The sequence below is a fragment of the Loxodonta africana genome, chromosome 3, assembly GCF_030014295.1.
Source record: "Loxodonta africana isolate mLoxAfr1 chromosome 3, mLoxAfr1.hap2, whole genome shotgun sequence".
Lineage (NCBI taxonomy): Eukaryota > Metazoa > Chordata > Mammalia > Proboscidea > Elephantidae > Loxodonta > Loxodonta africana.
In genome coordinates, this window is record NC_087344.1 from 118,283,243 (window position 1) to 118,305,332 (window position 22,090).

The following is a 22,090-nucleotide window of genomic DNA, read 5'->3' on the forward strand; positions in this document are numbered from 1 at the left end:
ATCTCTCACTTCAATTTGGGGCAAACTCTGAAGTATGACTTAAACTTCATAGTTCCTCTGTGGGATTGGTTGAAGATACCTTCCATTGGACTTTGCCTGAAATTACACTGTTGATTGCCTTTTTTTCCCCTTCCCTGTTCTGCCTTTCCCACTCTCTTGGAAGCATATCCTTAATAAATCACTTTCACATGAATCATCATCTCAGCATCTGCTTCTGCAGTTGTACTTATATTGATATAAAAGAACTTTGTCTAAGGCATGCCAATAGTTATTTATGACTTGAAACCTTGGGCAACGTCAAGAAATGAGGATTGGGACTCACTTATGAAGGGCCTTGATATAATGCCAAGGAATTTCGATTTTATCTTAGAGGCAATAGTGAGCTGAAGATTCTGAACAAAGAGAGTAATATTATCAAATATGTTTTATAAACATTCTGGTCGTAAGATAAAAGATAGATTTGGGAGAGGGGAAAAGAAGAAACTGGACACATAAAGACTAGTCTAATGAGAGTTTAATAGAGTCTGACTAATGGAATCACATGTAAAACGTCCTAGTGATATTATGTCATATTGAATAGTATACAGCTGTATACTCAGACTATTTACTGTAATTTTTTAACTTAACTTTTTATTATTGTAATTTAGATGAAGGCTTACAGAACAAACTAGCTTCTTATTAAACAATTATTACACATACCATTTTGTGTCATTGGCTACCAACTTCATGACATGTCAACACTGTCCCTTCTCGACCTTGGGTTCCCCAGTACAAGCTTTCTTGTCACCTCCTGCCTTCTAGTCCTTGTGCTTGGGCTGGTGTGTCCCTTTAGTTTTCTTTTGTTTTATGGGCCTGTCTAATGTTTGGCTGAAGAGTGAATCTCAGGAGTGACTTCATTGCTGAGCTAAAAGGGTGTCTGGAGGTACTCTAATTTTTTAAACATAGTTTTAACATAACTATATGGTTGCTATGAATCAAAATCAACTTGACGGCAATGGGTTTGGTTTTTTTGGGGGGGTATCGTAGAAGTGGCAAACTAGAAAGGAGGCACAGTGCTGTAGGCAGGCAGTTAGAAAACTAACTGGCGGGAAGGAAGTAACATAAATGCTTTTTTTCTTCCCCTGAAAGAATAACAGGGACCAGTCCCTGAAGAAGAACACCATGCTTGGTAAAGTAGAGGATCAGTGAAAAAGAGGAAGACCATCAATGAGATGGACTGACGCAATGGCTGCAACAATGGGTTCAAGCATAGCAACAGTTGTGGGAATGGCACAGAACTGGACAATGTTTCATTCTGTTGTACATAGGGTCACTCTGAGTTGGAACTGACTCGATGGCACCTAAAAACAACAAAAAGAGTAACAGCCTGGAACCACTTTGTGACAGTATAAATCACTCTACAAAAAACTTTGAGGTTACACATATGTTACAATGTTGATAATAACTACGAGTCATTAAGAAATAGTTACTGTACTTTATTATAATTAAGAATGGATAAATGAGTAAAAAAATGAACATTTTTGTCAAGTAGATTCCAACTCATAGCGACCCTACAGAATGAGTAGTGCATTTCTTTTCTATAATTTTTTTTTGTGCTTTTGGCCATAAAGATTACATAGCAAAGTACATTCCCTTTTAACAATTTCTGTACATATTGTTCAGTGACGTTGGTTACATTTTTCACAATGTGTTGACATTCTCATTATTTCCATCCTGGTTGTTCAGTTTTCATTAATCTAATTTCTCTGGCCCCCTCCTCCAACCTTCTCATCTTTGCTTTAGGGTAACTGTTGGACATTTGGTCTCGCATAGATGATTGTTTCTTTTGAAGGAGTACAGTACTTACTAGTGTTTTGTTTACTTCATAAGCCAATCTGTTATTTAGCTGAAAAGTGACCTCTAGGAGGTGGTTTCATTTCGTAGTTTAAAGGATATCACAGGGGGATAGTTTCAGGGGTTCCTCTAGTCTCAACCGGTCCAGTAAGCCTGACCTTTTTTAGAATTGGAGTTTTCTTCTACATTTTTCTCCCATTCTGTCTGGCACCATCTTCTGTGTCCCTGGTCAGAACAGTCGGTAGTGGTAGCTGGGACCATCTAGTTCTTCTGGTCTCAGGGTAGATGATGCTATGGTTCATTTGTTTAAGTCTTTGGTTTCCTTCTTTCTCTTTTGCTCCAGGCAAGTAGAGATCAATAGTTGTATCTTAGATGGCCACTCACAAGCTTTTAAGGCACCAGATGAGTAGTGCATTCTTAAAAGATTTCTACGTTAAATGATTAAAGTTAAAAAAGAACAATGATAAAAAAAAAAAACCCTTGGGATATTTAAAAGGGATTAAAAAAAAAAAGGGATTACAGGAACTTTAATGAAATACTTCAAACTGGAAAATGAGTTGAGAAGTGAAAAATAAGTTTTTGAGCCCTGGTATTTGCAAGACATTTTACATGTATTCTCTCTCCTAATCCTCACTATAACCCTGGGAGGTAGATATTATTATTCACATTTAAGAGATGAGAAAAAAAATTTTCAGAGAAATTAAGAAACATCTGGAAGGTTACATGGTTAGTGGCTGAACTGGGCTTTTAAATGAAGCTTACCTGATCTTTTAAGTATGGAAGAAAAGTAGAAATTAAAAAGATGGGAAGAAACTTATTACATCCAAAAGCTGGAGAAGTAGTTTTGGGAAGGAAGGGGGTAGTCAAAGTGTTAAATTTTGAGGAGAGATTGTGAGTAATTGAAACCAAGAGAAGACCATTAGTATTTATGATTTTATTACTTGCACAGGCATACCTCAGAGATACTGTGGATTCAATTCCAGACCACTGCAATAAAGCAAATATTGCAATAAAGTGAGTCATATGAATATTTTGGTTTCTCAGCACATATAAAGGTTACATTTACACTATAGCCTGTTAAGTGTGCAATAGCATTATGTCTAAAAAAAATGTAATACCTTAATTAAAAAGTACTTTATTGCTAAAGGAAACCCTGGTGGCATAGTGGTTAAGTGCTACAGATGCTAACCAAAAGGTTGGCAGTTCAAATCCACCAGGCGCTCCTTGGAAACTCTACGGGACAGTTCTACTCTGTCCTATAGGGTCACCATGAGTCAGAATCGACTTGACAGCAGTGGGTTGGTGGATTTATTGCTAAAAAGTTCTAATCATCATCTGAGCCTTCAGTGAGTCATAATCTTTTTCCTGGTCAAAGGTCTTGCCTTGATGTTGATGGCTGCAGACTGATCAGGATGGTGGTTGCTGGAAGCTGGGGTGGCTGTAGCAGTTTCCTAAAATAAGACAACAATGAAGTTTGCCACATCGATTGGCTCTTCCTTTCATGAAAGATTTCTCTGTAGCAAGCGATGCTGTTTGATAGCATTTTACCCACAGTAGAACTCCTTTCAAAATTAGAGTCAGTCCTCTCAAACCCTGTGCTGCTTTATCAATGAAGTTTATGTAATACTCTAAATCCCTTATTGTTGTTCAACAATGTTCATAGCACCTTCACCAGGAGTAGGTTCCATCTCAAGAAACCACTTTCTTTGTTCATCCATAAGAAGCAACTCCTCATCTGTTAATGTTTTATCATGAAGTTGCAGCAATTCAGTCACATCTTCAGGCTCCACTTCTAATTCTAGTTCTCTTGCTATTTCCACCACATCTGCAGTTACTTCCTCCACTGAAGTCTTGAACCCCTCAAAGTCATCCATAAGGCTTGGAATCAACTTCTTCCAAATTCCTGTTAATGTTGATATTTTGACCTCCTCCCATGAATCACAATTTTTTTTTAATTGTACTTTAGATGAAGGTTTACAGAACAAAGTAGCTACTCATTAAGGAATTAATACACATATTGTTTTGTGACATTGGTCACCAACCCCATGACATGTCAACACTCTCCCCTTCTCAACCTTGGGCTCCTTTTACCAGCTTTCCTGTCCCCTCCTGCCTTCTAGTCCTTGCCCCTGGGGTGGTGTGCCCCTTTAGTCTCATTTTGTTTTATGGGCCTAACGTTTGGCTGAAGGGTGAACCTCAGGAGTGACTTAATTACTGAGTTAAAAGGGTGTCTGGGGGCCATACTCTTGGGGTTTCTCCAGTCTGTGTCAGGCCAGTAAGTCTGACAGTTTCTTGTGAGTTAGAATTTTGTTCTACATTTTTCTCCAACTCTGTATGGGACTCTCTATTGTGATCCCTGTCAGAGCAGTCAGTAGTGGTAACCAGGCACCATCTAATTGTGGAATCACAAATGTTCTTAATGCTATCTGGAGTGGTGAACCATTTCCAGAAGGTTTTCAAGGTGCTTTGCCCAGGTCCATCAGAAGAATCACTATCTATCGCAGCTACAGCCTTACAAAATGCCTTTCTTAAATAATAAGACTTGAAAGTCAAAATTACTCCTTGATCCATGGGCTGCAGAATAGATGTTGTGTTAGCAGTCATGAAAACAGCATTAATCTCCTTGTACATTTCCATCAGAGCTCTTGGGTGACCAGGTACATTGTCAATGAGCAGTAGGTCTCAACAGTGGGCTTAAAATATTTAGTAAAATACGCTGTAAACCGATATGCAGACATCCAGGCTTTGTTGTTCCATTTATAGAGCACAGGCAGAGTAGATTTAGCATAATTCTTAAGGACCCTAGAATTTCCCAAATGGTAAATGAGCATTGGCTTCAACTTAAAGTCACCAGCTGCATTAGCCCCTAACAAGAGAGTCAGCTTGTCCTTTGAAGCTTTGAAGCCATGCATTGACTTCCCTCTAACTATGAAAGTTCTAGATGGTATCTTTTTCCAATATAAGGCTGTTTTGTCCACATTGAAAAATCTGTTGTTTATGGTAGCCACCTTCATCAATTATCTTAACTAGATCTTCTGGATAACTTGGTGCAGCTTTTTTACATCAGCACTTGCTGCTTCGCCTTGCACTTTTATGTTATGGAAATGGCTTCTTTCCTTAAACCTCATGAACCAACCTCTGCTAGCTTCAAACTTCTGCGGCCTTCATAGAAATGAAGAGAGTTAGGGCCTTGCTCTGGATTAGCCTTTGGCTTAAGAGAATATTGTGGCTGGTTTGATCATCTATCGAGACCACTAAAACTTTCCGCATGTCAGCAATAAGGCTGTTTTGCTTTCTTATCTTTCATGTGTTCACTGGAGTAGCCCTTTTAATTTCCTTAAAGATCTTTTCCTTTGCATTCACACTAATTGGCTAACTATTTAGTGTAAGGGGTCTAACTTTTGGCCTATCTTGGCTTTCATCATGCCTTCATCACTAAGCTTAATTATTTCTAGCTTTTGATTTAAAGTGAGAGTTATGCAACTCCTTCTTTAACTTGAACACTTAGAGGCCATTATAGGGTTATTAATTGGCCTAATTTCAGTATTGTTGTGTCTCAGGCAACAGGAAGGCCTGAGGAGAGGGAGAGAGACAAGGGGCGGCCACTTAGGGGGGCAGTCAGAACACACACAGCATATATGGATTAAGTTTGCTGTCTCACATGAATGTTGTTTGTGGTGCCACAAAACAATTCTAATAGGAATATCAAGGATCACTGATCACAGATCACCATATCAGATATAATAATAGTGAAAAGTTTAAAATATTGTGAGAATTGCCAAAATCTGACAGAGAGACACAAAGTGAGTACATACTGTTGGAAAAATGGTTTTGATAGACTTGCTCAACACAGGATTGCCACAAACCTTCAATTTACAAAAACACAGTATCTGTGAAGCACAGTAAAGCAAAGAACAATAAAATGAGGTAAAATAGAACAAAGACAAATGAAATAATTAATAATTGCAGGTAGATTTGCATTTTATTTTTCTAGAATAATATTTTGCACAGTCTATGTTTTCAATCGTACCATAAAATTTAAATGCTCACATTTTTGTTTGTTTATTTGTTTCAGTTATATCAAGATTTCTTGACACAGAACAGCTTCTTTCTGTTTTAGTCCAAATTCCGAAGCAAGACACGGTATGTTTCTGAATACATTGTCTTAATGTGATGTAGTAACTGGGAAATATCAAAATGTTTTGGAAGAGAATTTCATTTTTAACATCTGGAGCATTTTTCTGCCTCTTTAAAGGACATTTTATTTTCCCTGTATGTTGTCCTATACACTATAGTAAGATAAAAACCATTACTTAGAAAGCTGAGGGGTTGGAATATTTTCATTAATCAAATATTTACTTAATGAGTTTATATATAATTAAAAAAACTTAAAATGCAATATTTGTCTATTAAATAACTAGTTAAAAATTACATTAGAATCAAATATAATACATTCCTATTAAAAGTGATCATTATATGAAATTTGTTCAGTGATCAAATATACATAACCTTAAAAAATAAAACAACTTCTCTGGATATTTTTCAAATTGAAAAATCTCTGGATATTTTTCAACTTGAAAGAAAAGACCAAGATGGATGTCAGAGGGGACTCTGAAACTTGCTCTTGAGTGTCAAGAAGCTAAAGCAAAAGGAAGAACCGATGAAGTAAAAAACTGAATAGAAGATTTCAAAGGGCCTCTCGAGAAGACAAAGTAAAGTATTATAATGTGCAAAGAGCTGGAGATGGGAAACCAAAAGGGAAGAACACACTCAGCGTTTCTCAAGCTGAAAGAACTGAAGAAAAAATTCAAGCCACGAGTTGCAATAGTGAAGGATTCCAGGGGGAAAATATTAAACGATGCAGGAAGCATCAAAAGAAGATGGAAGAAATACACAGAGTCATTATACCAAAAAGAATTAGTTGATATTCAACCATTTCAAGAGGTGGCATATGATCAGGAACCAATGGTATTGAAGGAAGAAGTCCAAGCTGTTCTGAAGGCATTGGTGAAAAACAAGGCACCAGGAATTGATGGAATATCAATTGAGATGTTTCAACAAACAGGTGCAGCACTGGAGGTGCTCACTCGTCCATGCCAAGAAATATGGAAGACAGCTTCCTGGCCAACTGACTGGAAGAGGTCCATATTTATGCCTATTCCCAAGAAAGGTGATCCAACTGAATGTGGAAATTATACAACAATATCATTAATATCACATGCAAGCAAAATTTTGCTGAAGATCATTCAAAAACGGCTGCAGCGGTATATCGACAGGGAACTGCCAGAAATTCAGGCTGGTTTCAGAAGAGGACATGGAACCAGGGATATCATTCCTGTTGTCAGATGGATCCTGGTTGAAAGTAGAGAATACCAGAGGATGTTTACCTGTGTTTTATTGACTATGCAAAGGCATTCGACTGTATAGATCATAACAAACTATGGATAACATTACCAAGAATGGGAATTCTAGAACACTTAATTGTGCTAATGAGGAACCGTTCTATAGATCAAGAGGCAGTTGTTCGGACAGAGCAAGGGGATACTGACTGGTTTAAAGTCAGGAAAGATGTGCATCAGGGTTGCATTCTTTCACTATACCTATTTAATCTGTATGCTGAGCAAATAATCCGAGAAGCTGGACTAAATGAAGAAGAACGGGGCATCAGGATTGGAGCAAGACTCACTAACAACCTGCGTTATGCAGATGACACAACCTTGCTTGCTGAAAGTGAAGAAGACTTGAAGCACTTACTAATGAAGATCAAAGACCACAGCCTTCAGTATGGATTACACATCAACATAAAGAAAACAAAAATCCTCACAACTGGACCAATGAGCAACATCATGATAAATGGAGAAAAGATTGAAGTTGTCAAGGATTTCATTTTACTTGGATCCACAATCAACAGCCATGGAGGCAGCAGTCAAGAAATCAAAAGACACATTGCATTGGGCAAATCTCCTGCAAAGGACCTCTTCAAAGTGTTGAAGAGCAAAGATGTCACCTTGAAGACTAAGGTGCACCTGACCCAAGCCATGGTATTTTCAATCACATCATAAGCATGTGAAAGCTGGACAATGAATAAGGAAGACCAAAGAAGAGTTGACGCCTTTGAATTTGGGTGTTGGCGAAGAATATTGACTATATCACGGACTGCCAAAAGAACGAACAAATCTGTCTTGGAAGAAGTGCAGCCAGAATGCTCCTTAGAGGCAAGGATGGCGAGACTGCATCTTACATACTTTGGACATGTTGTCAGGAGGGATCAGTCCCTGGAGAAGGACATTATGCTTGGCAGAGTACAGGGTCAGTGGAAAAGAGGAAGACCCTCAATGAGGTGGATTGAGACAGTGGCTGCAACAATGAGCTCAAGCATACCAACGATTGTAAGGATGGCGCAGGACTGGGCAGTGTTTTGTTCTGTTGTGCACGGGGTCAGTATGAGTCGGAACCGACTCGACGGCACCTAACAACAACAACAACAACAGTACTTGTAGCCCCCACATGTCTGTCACCTTGTCATATTGTGGGAGCTTGCGTGTTGTTGTGATGCTGGAAGATATGCCGCCGGTATTCAAATATTAGCAGGGTCACCCACCTTGGACAGATTTCAATGGAGTTTCCATACTAAGACAGATTAGGAAGAAGGACCTGGTGGTCTACTTCTGAAAAAAATTAGCCAGTGAAAACCTTATGATTAGCAGCAGAACATTGTCTGATATAGTGCTGGAAGATGAGCCCCTTGGGTTTCAAGGCACTCAAAAGATGACTGGGGAAGAGCTGCCTCCTTAAAGTGGAGTTGACCTTAATGACATGGCTGGACTCAAACTTTCAGGACCTTCATTTGCATACATGGAATGTACTAAGTATGAATCTAAGAAAATTGGAAATCATCAAAAATGAAGTGGAATGCATGAACATCGATATACTAGGCATAAGTGAGCTGAAATGGACTGGTATTGGCCATTTTGAATCAGACAATCATGCTGGGAATGACAACTTGAAGAGGAGTGGCATTGAAAAAGAACATTTCAAGGTCTATCCTGAAGTATAACGCAGTCAATGATAAGATAATATCTGTGTGCCTACAAGGAAGACCAGTTAATACGACTATTATTCAAATTTACGTAACAACCACTAAGGCCAAAGATGAAGAGACTGAAGATTTTTACCAACTTCTGCAATCTGAAATTGATCAAACATGCAATCAGGGTGCATGGATAATTCTGGTGATTGGAATGTGAAAGTTGGAAACAAAGAAGGATTAGTGTTTGGAAAATATGGCCTTGGTGACTGAAACAATGCTGGAGATCACATGATATAATTTTGCAAGACCACCAACTTCTTCATTGCAAATACCTTTTTTCACCAACATAAACGGCAACTGTACACATGTACCTGGTCAGATAGAATACACAGGAATCAAATCAACTACATCTATAGAAAGAGATGATGGAAAAGCTCAATATCATCAGTCAGGACAAGCCCAGGGGCTGACTGCAGAACAGACCATCAATTGCTCATGTGCAAGTTCAACCTGGAGATGAAGAAAATTAGAACAAGTCGACCAGAGCCAAAGTATGACCTTGAGCATATCCCACCTGAATTTAGAGATCATCTCAAGAGTAGATTTGACACATTGAACGTTGATGACGGAAGACCAGACGAGTTGTGGGTTGACATCAAGGACATCATATAGAAGGAAGCAAGATGTCATTTAAAAGACAGGAAAGAAAGAAAAGAGCCAAATGGATGTCAGAAGAGAGTCTGAAACTTTCTCTTGAATATCGAGTAGCTAAAGCGAACAGAAGAAACAAAGTAAAATAGCTGAACAGGAGATTTCAAAGGGCTGCTTGAGAAGACAAAGTAAAGTAGTATAAACAACATGTGCAAAGACCTGGAGTTAGAAAACCAAAAGGGAAGAACACGCTCAGCATTTCTCAGGCTGAAAGAACTCAAAATATTCAAGCCTCAAGTTATAATAGTGAAGGATTCTATGGACAAAATACCGAACCATGCAGGAAGTATCAAAAGATAGAAGGAATACACAGTCAGTGTACCAAAAAGAATTGGTCGATGTTCAGTCATTTCCGGAAGTAGCATGTGATCAAGAACTGGTGGTACTCAAGGGAGAATTCCAAGCTGCACTAAAGACATTGGTAAAAAACAAGGCTCCAGGAATTGATGGAATACCAATTGAAATGTTTCAACAAACGGATGCAGTGCTGGAAGTTCTCACTCATCTCTGCCAAGAAATTTGTAAGACAGTTACCTGGCCAACCTACTGGAAAAGATTCATATTTATGCCTATTCCAAAGAAAGATGATCCAAATGAATGTGGAAATTATTGAACAGTATCATTAGTATCATATGCAAGTAAAATTGTGCTGAAGATCATTCAACACAGTTGCAGCAATGTATCGACTGGGAACTGCCAGAAATTCAAGCTGGATTTCAGAAGAGGACGTGGAACAAGGGATTTCCTTGCTGATGTCAGATGAATCATGGCTGAAAGCAGAGAATACCAGAAAGATGTTTACCTATGTTTTATTGACTCTGCAAAGGCATTCAACTGTGTGGATCATAACAAACTATGGATAACATTGCGAAGAATGGGAATTCCAGAACACTTAATTGTGCTCATGTGGAACCTGTACATAGATGAAGAGGCAGAACGGAACAAGAGGATACTACATGGTTTAAAGTCAGGAAAGGTGTGTGTCAGGATTGTATCCTTTCACCATACTTATTCAATCTGTATGCTGAGCAAATAATCCAAGAAGCTGGATTCTATGAAGAAGAACGGGGCATCAGCATTGCAGGAATACTATTAACAACCTGCATTATGCAGATAACACAACCTTCCTTGCTGAAAGTGAAGAGGACTTGAAGTGCTTACTGATGAAGATCAAAGACCGTAGCCTTTGGAATGGATTACACCTCAACATAAAACAAAAATCCTCACAACTGTACCAATAAGCAACATCGTGATAAATGGAAGAAAGATTGAAGTTGTCAAGGATTGCATTTTACTTGGATCCACAATCAACACCCATGGAATCAGCGGTCAAAAAATCAAATGATGTATTGCATTGGGCAAATCTGCTGCAAAATTCCTCTTTAAAGTTTTAAAAACAAAGATGTTGCTTTGCAGTTTAAGGTTTGCCTGAACCAAGCCATGGTGTTTTCAGTCACCTCCTGTACATGGGAAAGCTGGGCCATGAATAAGGAAGACTGAAGAATTGATGCCTTTGAATTATGGTGTTCTTGAATAATATTGAATATGCTAGGGACTACCAAAAGAACAAACAAATGTCTTGGAAAAAGTACAGCTAGAATGCTTCTTAGAAGAGAGGATAGTGAGATTCACCTCTATGTACTCTGGACATGTTATCAGGAAGGACCAGTCCCTGAAGAAGGACATCATGCTTAGTAAAGTAGAAGACCAGTGAAAAAGAGGAAGACCCTCAATGAGGTGGATTGACACAGTGGGTGTAACAATGAGCTCAAGTGTAAGAACAATCCTGCGGCATAGGACTGGGCAGTGTTTCTTTCAGTTGTATGTAGGGTCGCTATGAGTTAAAACTGACTCGATGACACCTAACAACTACAGCAACAAGTCTTGTGGGCACATACTATAAAGAAAGTAATAGATGATTTTCATTCTGCCATTTAAGGAGAACTTCACAATATTTTATTTAATATGCTTTTGCCCGTATGTTTAAAAAGGAAGTAAGTCTTACCCATAAGTAAAATTTGATTATCTTTGCAAGCCCTTTGAAGGCTAATCTGTTTGGAAAGTCTTTCCATATTGTGGTGACAACAGTCTTAAGATTCATTTATAAAAACATCACTAGATACAGAAGCTTTAGTGTTGGGTAGGCACAGAACAGAAAGTTTCCTAATAATCGAAACACGATATAATTCAATATATACAAATGGGAGTGAAACAACTGTTGTCTGGAACAAAATTAGCTGGCTTCATAAAGTGAGTTTGGAAGTATTTCTTCCTCTTCCATTTTCTGGTAGAGTTAGTGTAGAATAGGTATTATTTCTTCATTAAATGTTTGGTAAAGTTTCCAAGTAAAGCCATCAGGTTCTGGAATTTTCTTTGTAGGGAGGTTTTTAACTGCAAATTCAGTTTCTTAAATAGATATGAAAGTATCATGTTATCCATTTCCTTTTGAATGCGACTTGGAAGGTGTTGTCTTGTAAAAAGTTTATTTCACCCAACTTGTGAAATTCGTTGTTATAAAGTTGTTCATCATATTCCCTTATTATTCTTACATTTGCAAAACTTGCAGCAATGCACCTCTCTCATTCCTGATAATAGAAACTTGGATCTTCTCTCTTTTTTTCTTAATCAGTTTGGCCAGAGTTTTATCAATTTTATTGGTCTTCTCAAGAAATCAGCTTTTGGTTTCACCAATTTTTTTTCCCAGCTTCATTGATTGCTGCCTTTATCGGTTTAATTTCCTTTCTTCTGTTTACTTTGTGCTTAATTTGCTCTTCTTTTTCTAGTTTCTGAAGGTAGAAGCTGAGGTCATTGCTTTGCAAACTTTTTCCTTTTTTGATATAGGCACATAGTCCTATAAACTTCTCTCTGAGTAATACTTCCTTTGCATCCCACATATTGTGATATGCTGAGTTTTCTTTTTCATTCAGTTCAGAATACTTTCTAACCTTCTTTTTGATTTGTTCTTTGATGCAGGGGTTATTTAGAAGTGTGTTCTTTAGTTTCCAGTATTTGGAGACTTTCCAGATACCTTTGTTACTGACTTCTAATTTAATTCCATAGTGGCCAGGGAGCATATGTTATATAATTTGGATCATTTTAACTTTACTGACACTTGTTTTTATAGCCCAGAATATGGTCTTTGTGAATGTTCTACGTGCACTTGAAAAGAATTCTGAAGTTGATGGATGGAGTGTTCCATAAGTGTTTGTTCAAGTTAGTTGATAGTGTTTTTCAAGTCTCCTATATCCTTAATTGTTTTTCTGCCTATTCTATCAATTATTGAAAGAAGAACATTGAAATTTCTGATAGTGATAATTTAGATACTTTTAAATGTATCCAATATTCTTGTTGGATTATCATATCTACTTCTATCATTGAAAAATGGATGTTGAAATCTTTGTAATTGTGGAATTATCTATTTCTCCCTGCAGTTCTATCAGTTTTTATCTCATGTATTTTGAAGCTCTGTTATTAAAAAAAAAAATTAGGTACATGTTTTAGTCTCCTAGGCGTGCCGTAACAAAATACCACAAGTTGGGTGACTTTAAAGAACCAGAGTTTATTGTCTTAGTTTTGGAAGCTGGATGTCCAAATTCAGGATATTTTTAGAGCTAAACAGTCTCTTGGCTTTAGGGGAAGATCCTTCATTGTCTCTTTCAGCTTCTGTAGCCCTTGGTATTCCTTGGCTTGTAGAGGAATTTTGGTGTCTTCTGTCTGTGTGTGACTATTCCCCGGCCTGTACTTCTCTTTTGTAAGAAGCCACTCAAAAAGGATTAGGATTAGGACTCACTTTTACTGGTATTACCTTGTTTAATTTAACTGATAACATTGGCAAAGAAAAATCCTGTTTCCCCAAACAAGGTCACATTCACAGGTACAGAGGTTAGGACTTGAACATATCTTTTGGGGGGCACAATTCAATCCATAACAATACACAAACATTTAAGGTTGCTATGTCCTTTTCATGAACTTACCTCTTTACCTCTGATAATAAACCACTCCAGCTTTCTTTTGATTAGCAACAATACAACCCATTGCCGTTGAGTTGATTCCAACTCATAGTGCCTTATAGGACAGAGTAGAATTGCCCCATAGGGTTTCAAGGAGCAGCTGGTGAATTTGAACTGCTGACCTTTTGGTTAGCAGACGTAGCTCGCCATAGTCTTAACTACACTACCAGGGCTAACGATTAGTGCTAACATATATCTTAGTTTCCTAGGGCTGCCATAACAAAATACCACAAAGTAGGTGGCTTTAAAGAACTTTAAATTTATTGTCTTAGTTTTGGAGATGATCTCTATAGATTTGCCTATTCTAGACATTTCATATAAATGGGATCATATAATATATGGTCTTTTATAACTGGCTTTTTACACATATCGTAATGTTTTTGAGTTTCACCCATATTATAGCATACATCAATACAGTAGCTCCCCCTTATTTATCGGAGATATGTCCCATGACGCCTGTGGATGCCTGAAACTGGGGGTAGTACCCTACGCTACATATACTGTGTTTTGTTCTATACATACATGCCTATAATAAAGTTTAATTTATAAATTAGGTGCAGTAAGAGTTTAACAATAATAACTAATAATAAAATAGAATGATTATAATACACTGTAATAAAAGTTATGTGAATGATGGAGCAGATGGCGTGAGATTTTATCATGATAAACACTCATTTAACATTTTTCAACTGTGGATTACCTCGGGTAACTGGACCTGTGGGAAACAAAACCATGGATAAGGGGGACCACTGTGTGTCATTTCTTTTTCATGGTTGAATAATATTCCATTATATAGATATACCACATTTTCCTTATCCATTCATCAATTTCTGGACATTTGGGTTCTTTCTGCTTTTTGGCTGTTATGTTACTGTAAACATTTATGTAAGAGTTTTTGTGTGGTCATATGTTTTTAGTTCTTTGGGCATATACTTAGGAGTGAAACTGCTGGGTCATATGGTAACTCTGTTTAATCTTTTGGGGAACTACCAGACTGTTTTCCAAAAAAGCTTCGTATTTTACATTTCCACAAGTAGTGTATGAGAGTTTCAATTTTTCTACACCCTTATCGACACTTGTTATTATCTGTCTTTTTGATTCTAGCAATCCTAATGGGTATGAAGTGTTACCTCCTTATGGTTTTGATTTGCATTTCACTGATGAATAATAACGTCAAGCTTTTTTTTATGTGCTTATTGGACATTTTTATACTATATTTTTGGATGTTACACTAAACTTGAATTCTTGGGATAAATCCTATCTGATCTTGATGCATAATCTTTTTTATGTGTTGCTCTATTCAGTTTCCTAGTATTTTTGTTGAGAATTTTTGCATCTATATTCCTAAAAGATATTGAAGTTTTCTTTTCTTGTACTGTCTTTTGTTTTGGTATCCGGATAATAGTGGTCTCACAGAGTGTTTTGAGAAGTGTTCCCTCTTATATTTTCTGTAAGAGTTTGTGAATAATTGGTATTAAGTATTCTTTAGAGACTTAATATTTGGTTGAATTCATCACTGAAGCCATCTGTGTCTGGGATTTTCTTTGTAGGAAGTTTTAAAATTACTAATTCAATTTCTTTAGTTGTTATAGGTCTATTCAGATTTTCTACTTCTTCTTGAGTTAGTTTTGGTGATTTGTGTCTTTTTAGGAAAATGAACATTTCATCTAGGTTATCTAATTTGTTGGTCTGGAGTTGTTCATTGTATTCCCTTATAATTTTTTTTTTAATCTCTGTAAGGTTGGTGGTAATGTTCCTTCTTTCATTCCTGATTTTAGTAATTTGACTCTCTTTTTTTCTTCGTAAGATCAGCTAAAAAAAAAAAAAAGGTTTGTCAATTTTTTGGTCTTTTCACAGAACCAACTTTTGGTTTTGTTGATTTTTCTGTATTGCTTTTCTATTCTCTATTTCATTAATTTCTGCTCTAATCTTTATTATTTCCTTCCTGCTGCTTGCTTTAGGTTTATTTTGCTCTCCTTTTTCCAGTGTGTTAAGGTAGAAGGTTAAGTTATTGAGCTCTTTCTTCTTTCTTAAAAATAGGCATCTATAGTTATAAATTTCCCTCTAAGCATTGCTTTAGCAGCACAGCGTAAGTTTTGGTATGTTGTGTTTTTATTTCATTCATTTCAAAATACATTCTAATTTTTCTTGTGATTTCCTCTTTGGTCAGTTGGTTATTTAGGAGTGTGTTGTTTAATTCCCACATATTTTTGAATTTCTAAAATTTCTTTTTTTTGCTGATTTATACTTTCATTTTTTTGTGGTCAGAGAACACACTTAAACATTTTGTTTTTAATTTTTATTTTGTTGTTGCTGAGAATATACACAGCAAAGCATACGCCAATTCAATAGTTTCTATATATACCATTTAGTAACATTGATTATATTTTTTTGAGTTGCGGAACCATTCTCACCCTCCTTTTCTAAGTTGTTCCTCCCCATTAACATAAATTCACTGCCCTGTAAGGTTCTTACCTAATCTTTAGAGCTGCTGTTATCAATTTCATCCCATATAGATGGTTCTTAAAAGAGCATAATACTCAAGGCAGACATTTTTTACTAGTTAAGCTAAATTATTGTTTGGTTTTAAGAAGACTTCAGGGAATATTTTTAGTTTAAGGTTTAAAGATTATCTCAGGGCAATCATTTCAGGAGTTCATCCAACCTTCATGGCTCCGGGAAATCTGGAGTCCATAAGAGTATGAAATTCTGTTCTGCATTTCCTCTGTTTTGATTAGGATTCTTCTATATAATCTTTGATCAAAATGAAAGAACACACTTTGTATGATTTTAGTTCTTTTACATTTATTTAGGCTTGTTTTATGACCTAGCATATTGTCTTTGTATCTTCCATGTCTCTACTTAACATAGTCTTTCCTCTACCTTCTGAAACGTATGGAATAAAGCTATAATAACTTTCAATATTCTTGTCTACTAATTCCATCATGTCATCTGTTTTTATTTTGATTTATTGAGTTTTATCTTCTGTATAGATTGTAGTTTTTGACCTTGCATGTCTGATAATTTTTTATTGGATACCACCCAAACATTGTAAATTTTTTCCTGCTGGATGCTAGATATTCTTGTAGTATTTTTAATATTCTTGAACTTTATTTTGGAGTGCAGTTACTTCATGGATTGAATTTTGTCCCCCCAAAATCTCTGTCAACTTGGCTAGGCCATGATTCCCAGTATTGTGTAATTGTCCACCATTTTGTCATCTGATGTGATTTTCCTATGCATTGTAAATCCTATCACTATGATGTTAATGAAGTGGGATTACTAGCAGTTATGTTAATGAGACAGGACTCAATCTAGATTGTGTCTTGAGCCAATCTCTTCTGAGATATAAGAGAGAGAAGCCTGCAGAGAGACATGGGGACCGGACCTTATACCATCAAGAAACAAGAGCCAGGAGAATAGCTTGTCCTTTGGAACCAGGGTTGCTGCACAGAGAAGCTCCTAGTCCAGGGAAAGATTGATGACAAGGACCTTCTCCCAGAGCTGACAGAGACAGAAAATCTTCCCCTAGAGCTGGAGCCCTGTATTTGGACTTCTAGCCTACTAGACTGTTAGAGAATCTATTTCTTAAAGCCATCCAGTTGTGCTATTTCTGTTATAGCAGCACTAGATAACTGAGACAAGCTCCATTTGAGCTTTGAAGTTTTGTTAAGCAGGACTAAAGCAGAGTTTTGTTTAGTGCTAATCCACTATTGAAGTAATACTCTTCTTAGTATTCTACTTAAATTCCCATGAATTACTGTGTTTCCAACTCTGGCTGGTGAAATTATAGTTTGGAGATTTTATATACTTACACAAGCATATTTATTTAAATTATTTATCTCAGAGAAAAGTGGATATTTATATACTAAAGCCCTGTGGAAAAAAAATCAATACACCAATATTAATTCACAGTGTTGGCATTAACATAAAACAATTTCTGAATATATATGGAGCTGTCTTCATTTTATTTTTGGATAAGCTGTTGCTAGCCGTGTCATTAACCTTTTTTAATTTGCATTTGTTTAACAGTATTTTAGAGCCAGTAAATGTTTTACAACTTTCAGAGCCTTATAAATAAATGATCAATTATGAATATAAACACACAAAGCCCTACAATTAGGCATTATGACCTTTTGCAAAATGCTAGTGCTTTGAATAATATTTTCAAATTAGAAATATCTTAAATAACTAAAGGAACAGTTTTATTTATGAATGACATATATTACACAGACAAATGCAATGCAGTGTAGTGGAACAGGAAATAACCACTCTATACTGATAATTAATATGTAAGCAAAGGCTTTGTTTCTATTTTACTAGAGGGAAGAATCGATCATCAGCCTAGATAATGTGTAGTATTATAAGGTTATGCCACTTCAGATTTTAATGTCACAAACTCTAAGAATTGGTAGTATATATATTTTTTGCATTAGACCATTTCTGGTTGAATAATGAAAGGAATATCATTTTGGCCAACCAGCTCTCTGAGAAATATCTGTGATTACCGAGCTGACTTCTGTAATCAGTTTGACTATCAGATTTTAGAGAAATCCTCTGGGTTAGGTTTATGGAACTTCTGTAAACTAAGAATCTGGAATATTTTTTCTGTCTAGCAAAGGTAATCTATAACTAGCTCCATGAGGTTTTTAATGGTCAGTGTTACTTCCCACTGTATTTGATTTGGGGGGAATAGGTCATAATTATAAATTTTGCCTAAGCAGCAATTTGTCCTTTATGGAAGCTTTTTCTTGTGCTTTTAAGATGAGATATACTAACTTTTAAGGAAACTTAAGCATATACTGAACTTCATACATGATTCATGACTTTCAGTATTCCTTACTGAATATCCTTATTGAATCCAACTGTTTCTCAGTTGCTATTTTCTTAACCATCTGGGGATATATTTTAAATGAGGCTGTTTTTCACTTAATATAAGCACATATCTCTTAATTAAATATACTATTTACTAAATTAGTTCAAACTTCTGCTCGTTAAATGACCTGATTCGCTAAAACCTGTGAATGAACTACGTTATGTTGACAATTACATGATTAGCTTAAACTTCTGAATGAACTAAGTGTTCCTGAAAGTTTCTGATATGGAATTGTTTTCCTGACATGAGTTCTTATACTTTCCCCTTGATAATACTGATTTAAAAAAAATTCAGGTTTTCTGATCATGAATATTCACTGAGAATAAAACTTAAATTTCTTGTTTTAATCAACTCAAACTTTTCTTTCCACGCAATATCTGTAACTTTAGCATTTAATATATTGCACCAAGAATGTGTTTTCCATTATAAATGTCCAAAATACTTTCTCCAACATTAAAAACTTTGATATTAAACTTTTTTTTTCTAGTTTTCACTTAAGGTTTTTTGCTTCACTTTGAATAACTTTTAATTATTTCCAATTAATTTCAGGCTACCACACAAATTATCTGTATATGGCTAGTATATTTTATTATTTTTCAATTGATTTTAGACTACCACATGAATTATAATATATGGCTCTTTCTTTCATTCCTTAAATGAGTGATTGATGTTACCAAGTATTATGATTTTGAAAAGTCATGGCCTTGAAAACCCTATGGAACAGTTCTACTCTGATCACATGGGGCCGCCATGAGTCAAAACTGACTTGAAGGCAACTAACAACAACAACAACAATGATAAGTGCTAGGGTAAAATAAGATGTAAATTTCTGATCCAAAGGAATTTATAATCTAGTATAAGATTTGGGTAAGGAAATAAGCAGTTACAGCATAGTATTACTAAGAACTGTGAGGGGTCTAGATTTTGCCCAACCTGCAAGATAACAAGTTAGCCTGGCACAGTTTCATGGATACTGGCAAAATACATGAAGTTCTTGGGTCAGGGAAAAATAATTTTATTTCTCACAGCAGTGACAATAGCCAATATATCAGCATTTAATTGCTCTCGTTCCCCAAACTCCATTTCCTACAATAGAGTGTAAATAGGGCCAGGTGACAATGTACATACAATGAATTATGTTACAGGAGAATGCTCAGCTTAAGGAACTGGTATCTTTGGTAGTAATGGGTAGTAAGCATGTCTGTCCACTGTTCAGGAGGGAGACACCATCCTATGTTCTAAGTCTGTTAGCAAACTTGCCCTTTGCTCTGGGAGAAGAGACTTTACCTTCCCAGATTGTTTGCTATCATACATCCTTGAAAAGAATTGTTCAGAACAAGGGCAGTCAATGCCTCTGTTCATAAGACATGCAGAAATGCAGAAGACAAATGAATTGCCTCCAATTCTCCATGGAGAGTCTCTCCTTTGCTGGCTTTGAAAAAGCAAGCTGCAGTGACATTCTGTATTAATTTTTATTGATGCATAACAAATTACTACACTTTACCAGCTTAAAGCAACGTGCATTATCTCACAGTTTCTACGAGCCAGGAGTTCATGCACAGCTTAGCTGGGTCCACTGCTTAGGGTCTCACGAGGCTGTAATCAGGATGGCTGCCAGGGCTGGGTACTTATCTAGATATTACTCAACTTGAAGAAGATCTGCTTCCTTGCTCATTTGGTTGTTGGCAACATCTAGCTCCTTGAAGCTGTGAAATTCATGGCAGCTTATTTTTTCAAAGCCGGCAAGGGATAGGAGGGTAGTTCAAAGAGACAGAGAAAGAAAAAACAGAGAAAGAAAACTACCCAGCTACATAAGAGATTAGGAGAGTGCCTGTGTGTTTTTAATAAGACCACTCCTCTATAGTAGGATTTCTTAACCTCGGTACTATTAATATTTTGGGGTGGATAATTCTTTGTTGTTGAGCACTATGCATTGTAGAATGTTTACTCATTAGATGCCAGTAAAAATCCTTCCCCCCCACCCACCGCCCCTCCAGTGTCTTCAGACATAACCAAATGTCCTGTGAAGGGGCAAAATTGCCCCCGGTTAAGAACTGCTGCTATATAGACTATAGTTGACAGTGGTCAAGAGATTGCTTGTATGTCCTTGGAATAAGACTATCTCTCTATAAAATTCCATATTTCCATCAGCAAAAGTCAATTGGAAGTTCGGAACTCTTCTTGCTTCTGTCAAGACCATCCCCTTCTCTCTTCCCCCAGCCCTCTCTTTCAACATTCACACCATCCCCATAACTATTTGCTTTTAAACCATTGGGAATAAAGTCTTCTTGCCCCTTATCCCTGTTCAAGTAAGTTACCACAAGAAGCCCAGTACTCCCAGGTCGTTCCTTATTTTGGACTCCAGTCCTCGCTTAGCTTTTCTTTCTCTATTTCCACCCCTATATATCCCATAAGGAGCCCAGGTGGCACAGTGGTTAAGCACTTGGCTGCTAACCAAAAGATTGGCTTTTTGAATCCACCAGCCACTGTTTGGAAACCCTGTGGGGCAGTTGTACTCTGTCCTGTAGGGTTGCTATGAGTTGGAATTGATTTGATGGCAGTGGGTTTGGTTTTGGTTTATATTCCATAAAGAGCCTAGTGGTTAGCACTCAGCTGCTAATTGAAAGGTTGGTGGTCAGAACCCACCAGCCACTCCATGTGTCAGTCTGCGTCCATAAAGATTTATGCCTCAGAAACCCTATGGGGCAGTTCTACGCTGTCCTACAGTGTCGCTATGAGTCAGAATCGGCCCGACAGCAATGTGTTTGGTTTTGGCTCATATATCCCATAACACCTTTTCGTTTTCATCTCTGGTATTAAAGGTCAATTATTGGAAAAATCTTTTTTACATTCTCTCTCAAACTGAAACCTCTATCTTACATTATGTACGTCTCTTTGTTGCAGACCTCCTACATCATGGTGCTTTCCTTCTCACACTCCTCTTAGTATAGAGTTTAGGGTGGTGTCCTCCTAGCATTTTTTTGTCACTCAGAGAATTCTTCCTTCCTTCTCCCTAAAAATCACAAGCTTTAATTCTCATATATTCAGAAGGCCCTTAAATCTGCCTAGCAATCATTCTATATATCTATTGCCCATTTGCTTTTTCATGCTCTTGAAAACTACTGCAGTCCATCTCCTCTCTCCTTCAAACTTCAGCACCTCTCTGGCAGTGATTGCTATGTATTCATCAAAGCCTGTTTCCTCTTCCTGAGAGAGTGACTGAGTTTTGGCCAGTGGAGTGTGAGCAGAAGTGATAAACGCCACATCCGGCCTTATGTATAAAGAACTTGCTTTCTACTCTTTTCTACCTGAATGCAGAGGATCTAGACAAGGAATGGTGAGGCTATAAGATAGAAGGTACCTGGATCTCTGAATGACAGTGTGGAAGACTGCCTACCAAATAGGAATACCCAAATTATACTTTGTGTGAACAAGAAATTTATCGTTATTGTATTAAGTGTCTGAGATTTGAGAGGGAAGTGTATATTAATAGGAATTGGTGTTTCACCTTAACATCAGTGATGACTTTGCTTCCTACTTCGCTGAGAAAATTGAAGCAATTAAAGGAGAGTTTCCACAAGCCCCCATAACCACATCCATTCCCACTTACTTTCATACACTCTAGCCTCT

At 36.9% G+C, this 22,090-nt stretch overlaps 1 protein-coding gene across 1 annotated transcript in view; it reads left to right on the plus strand.

The window, feature by feature from the left end:
* The window catches only part of MSH4 (mutS homolog 4), a 128,727-nt gene that overhangs the window by 46,500 nt on the left and 60,137 nt on the right, over window positions 1-22,090 (plus strand). Inside the window, exon 8 of the mRNA XM_003411227.4 lies at window positions 5,909-5,976. Coding sequence (XP_003411275.1) covers window positions 5,909-5,976 — 68 coding nt within the window. The remainder of the gene's footprint in view (window positions 1-5,908; window positions 5,977-22,090) is intronic.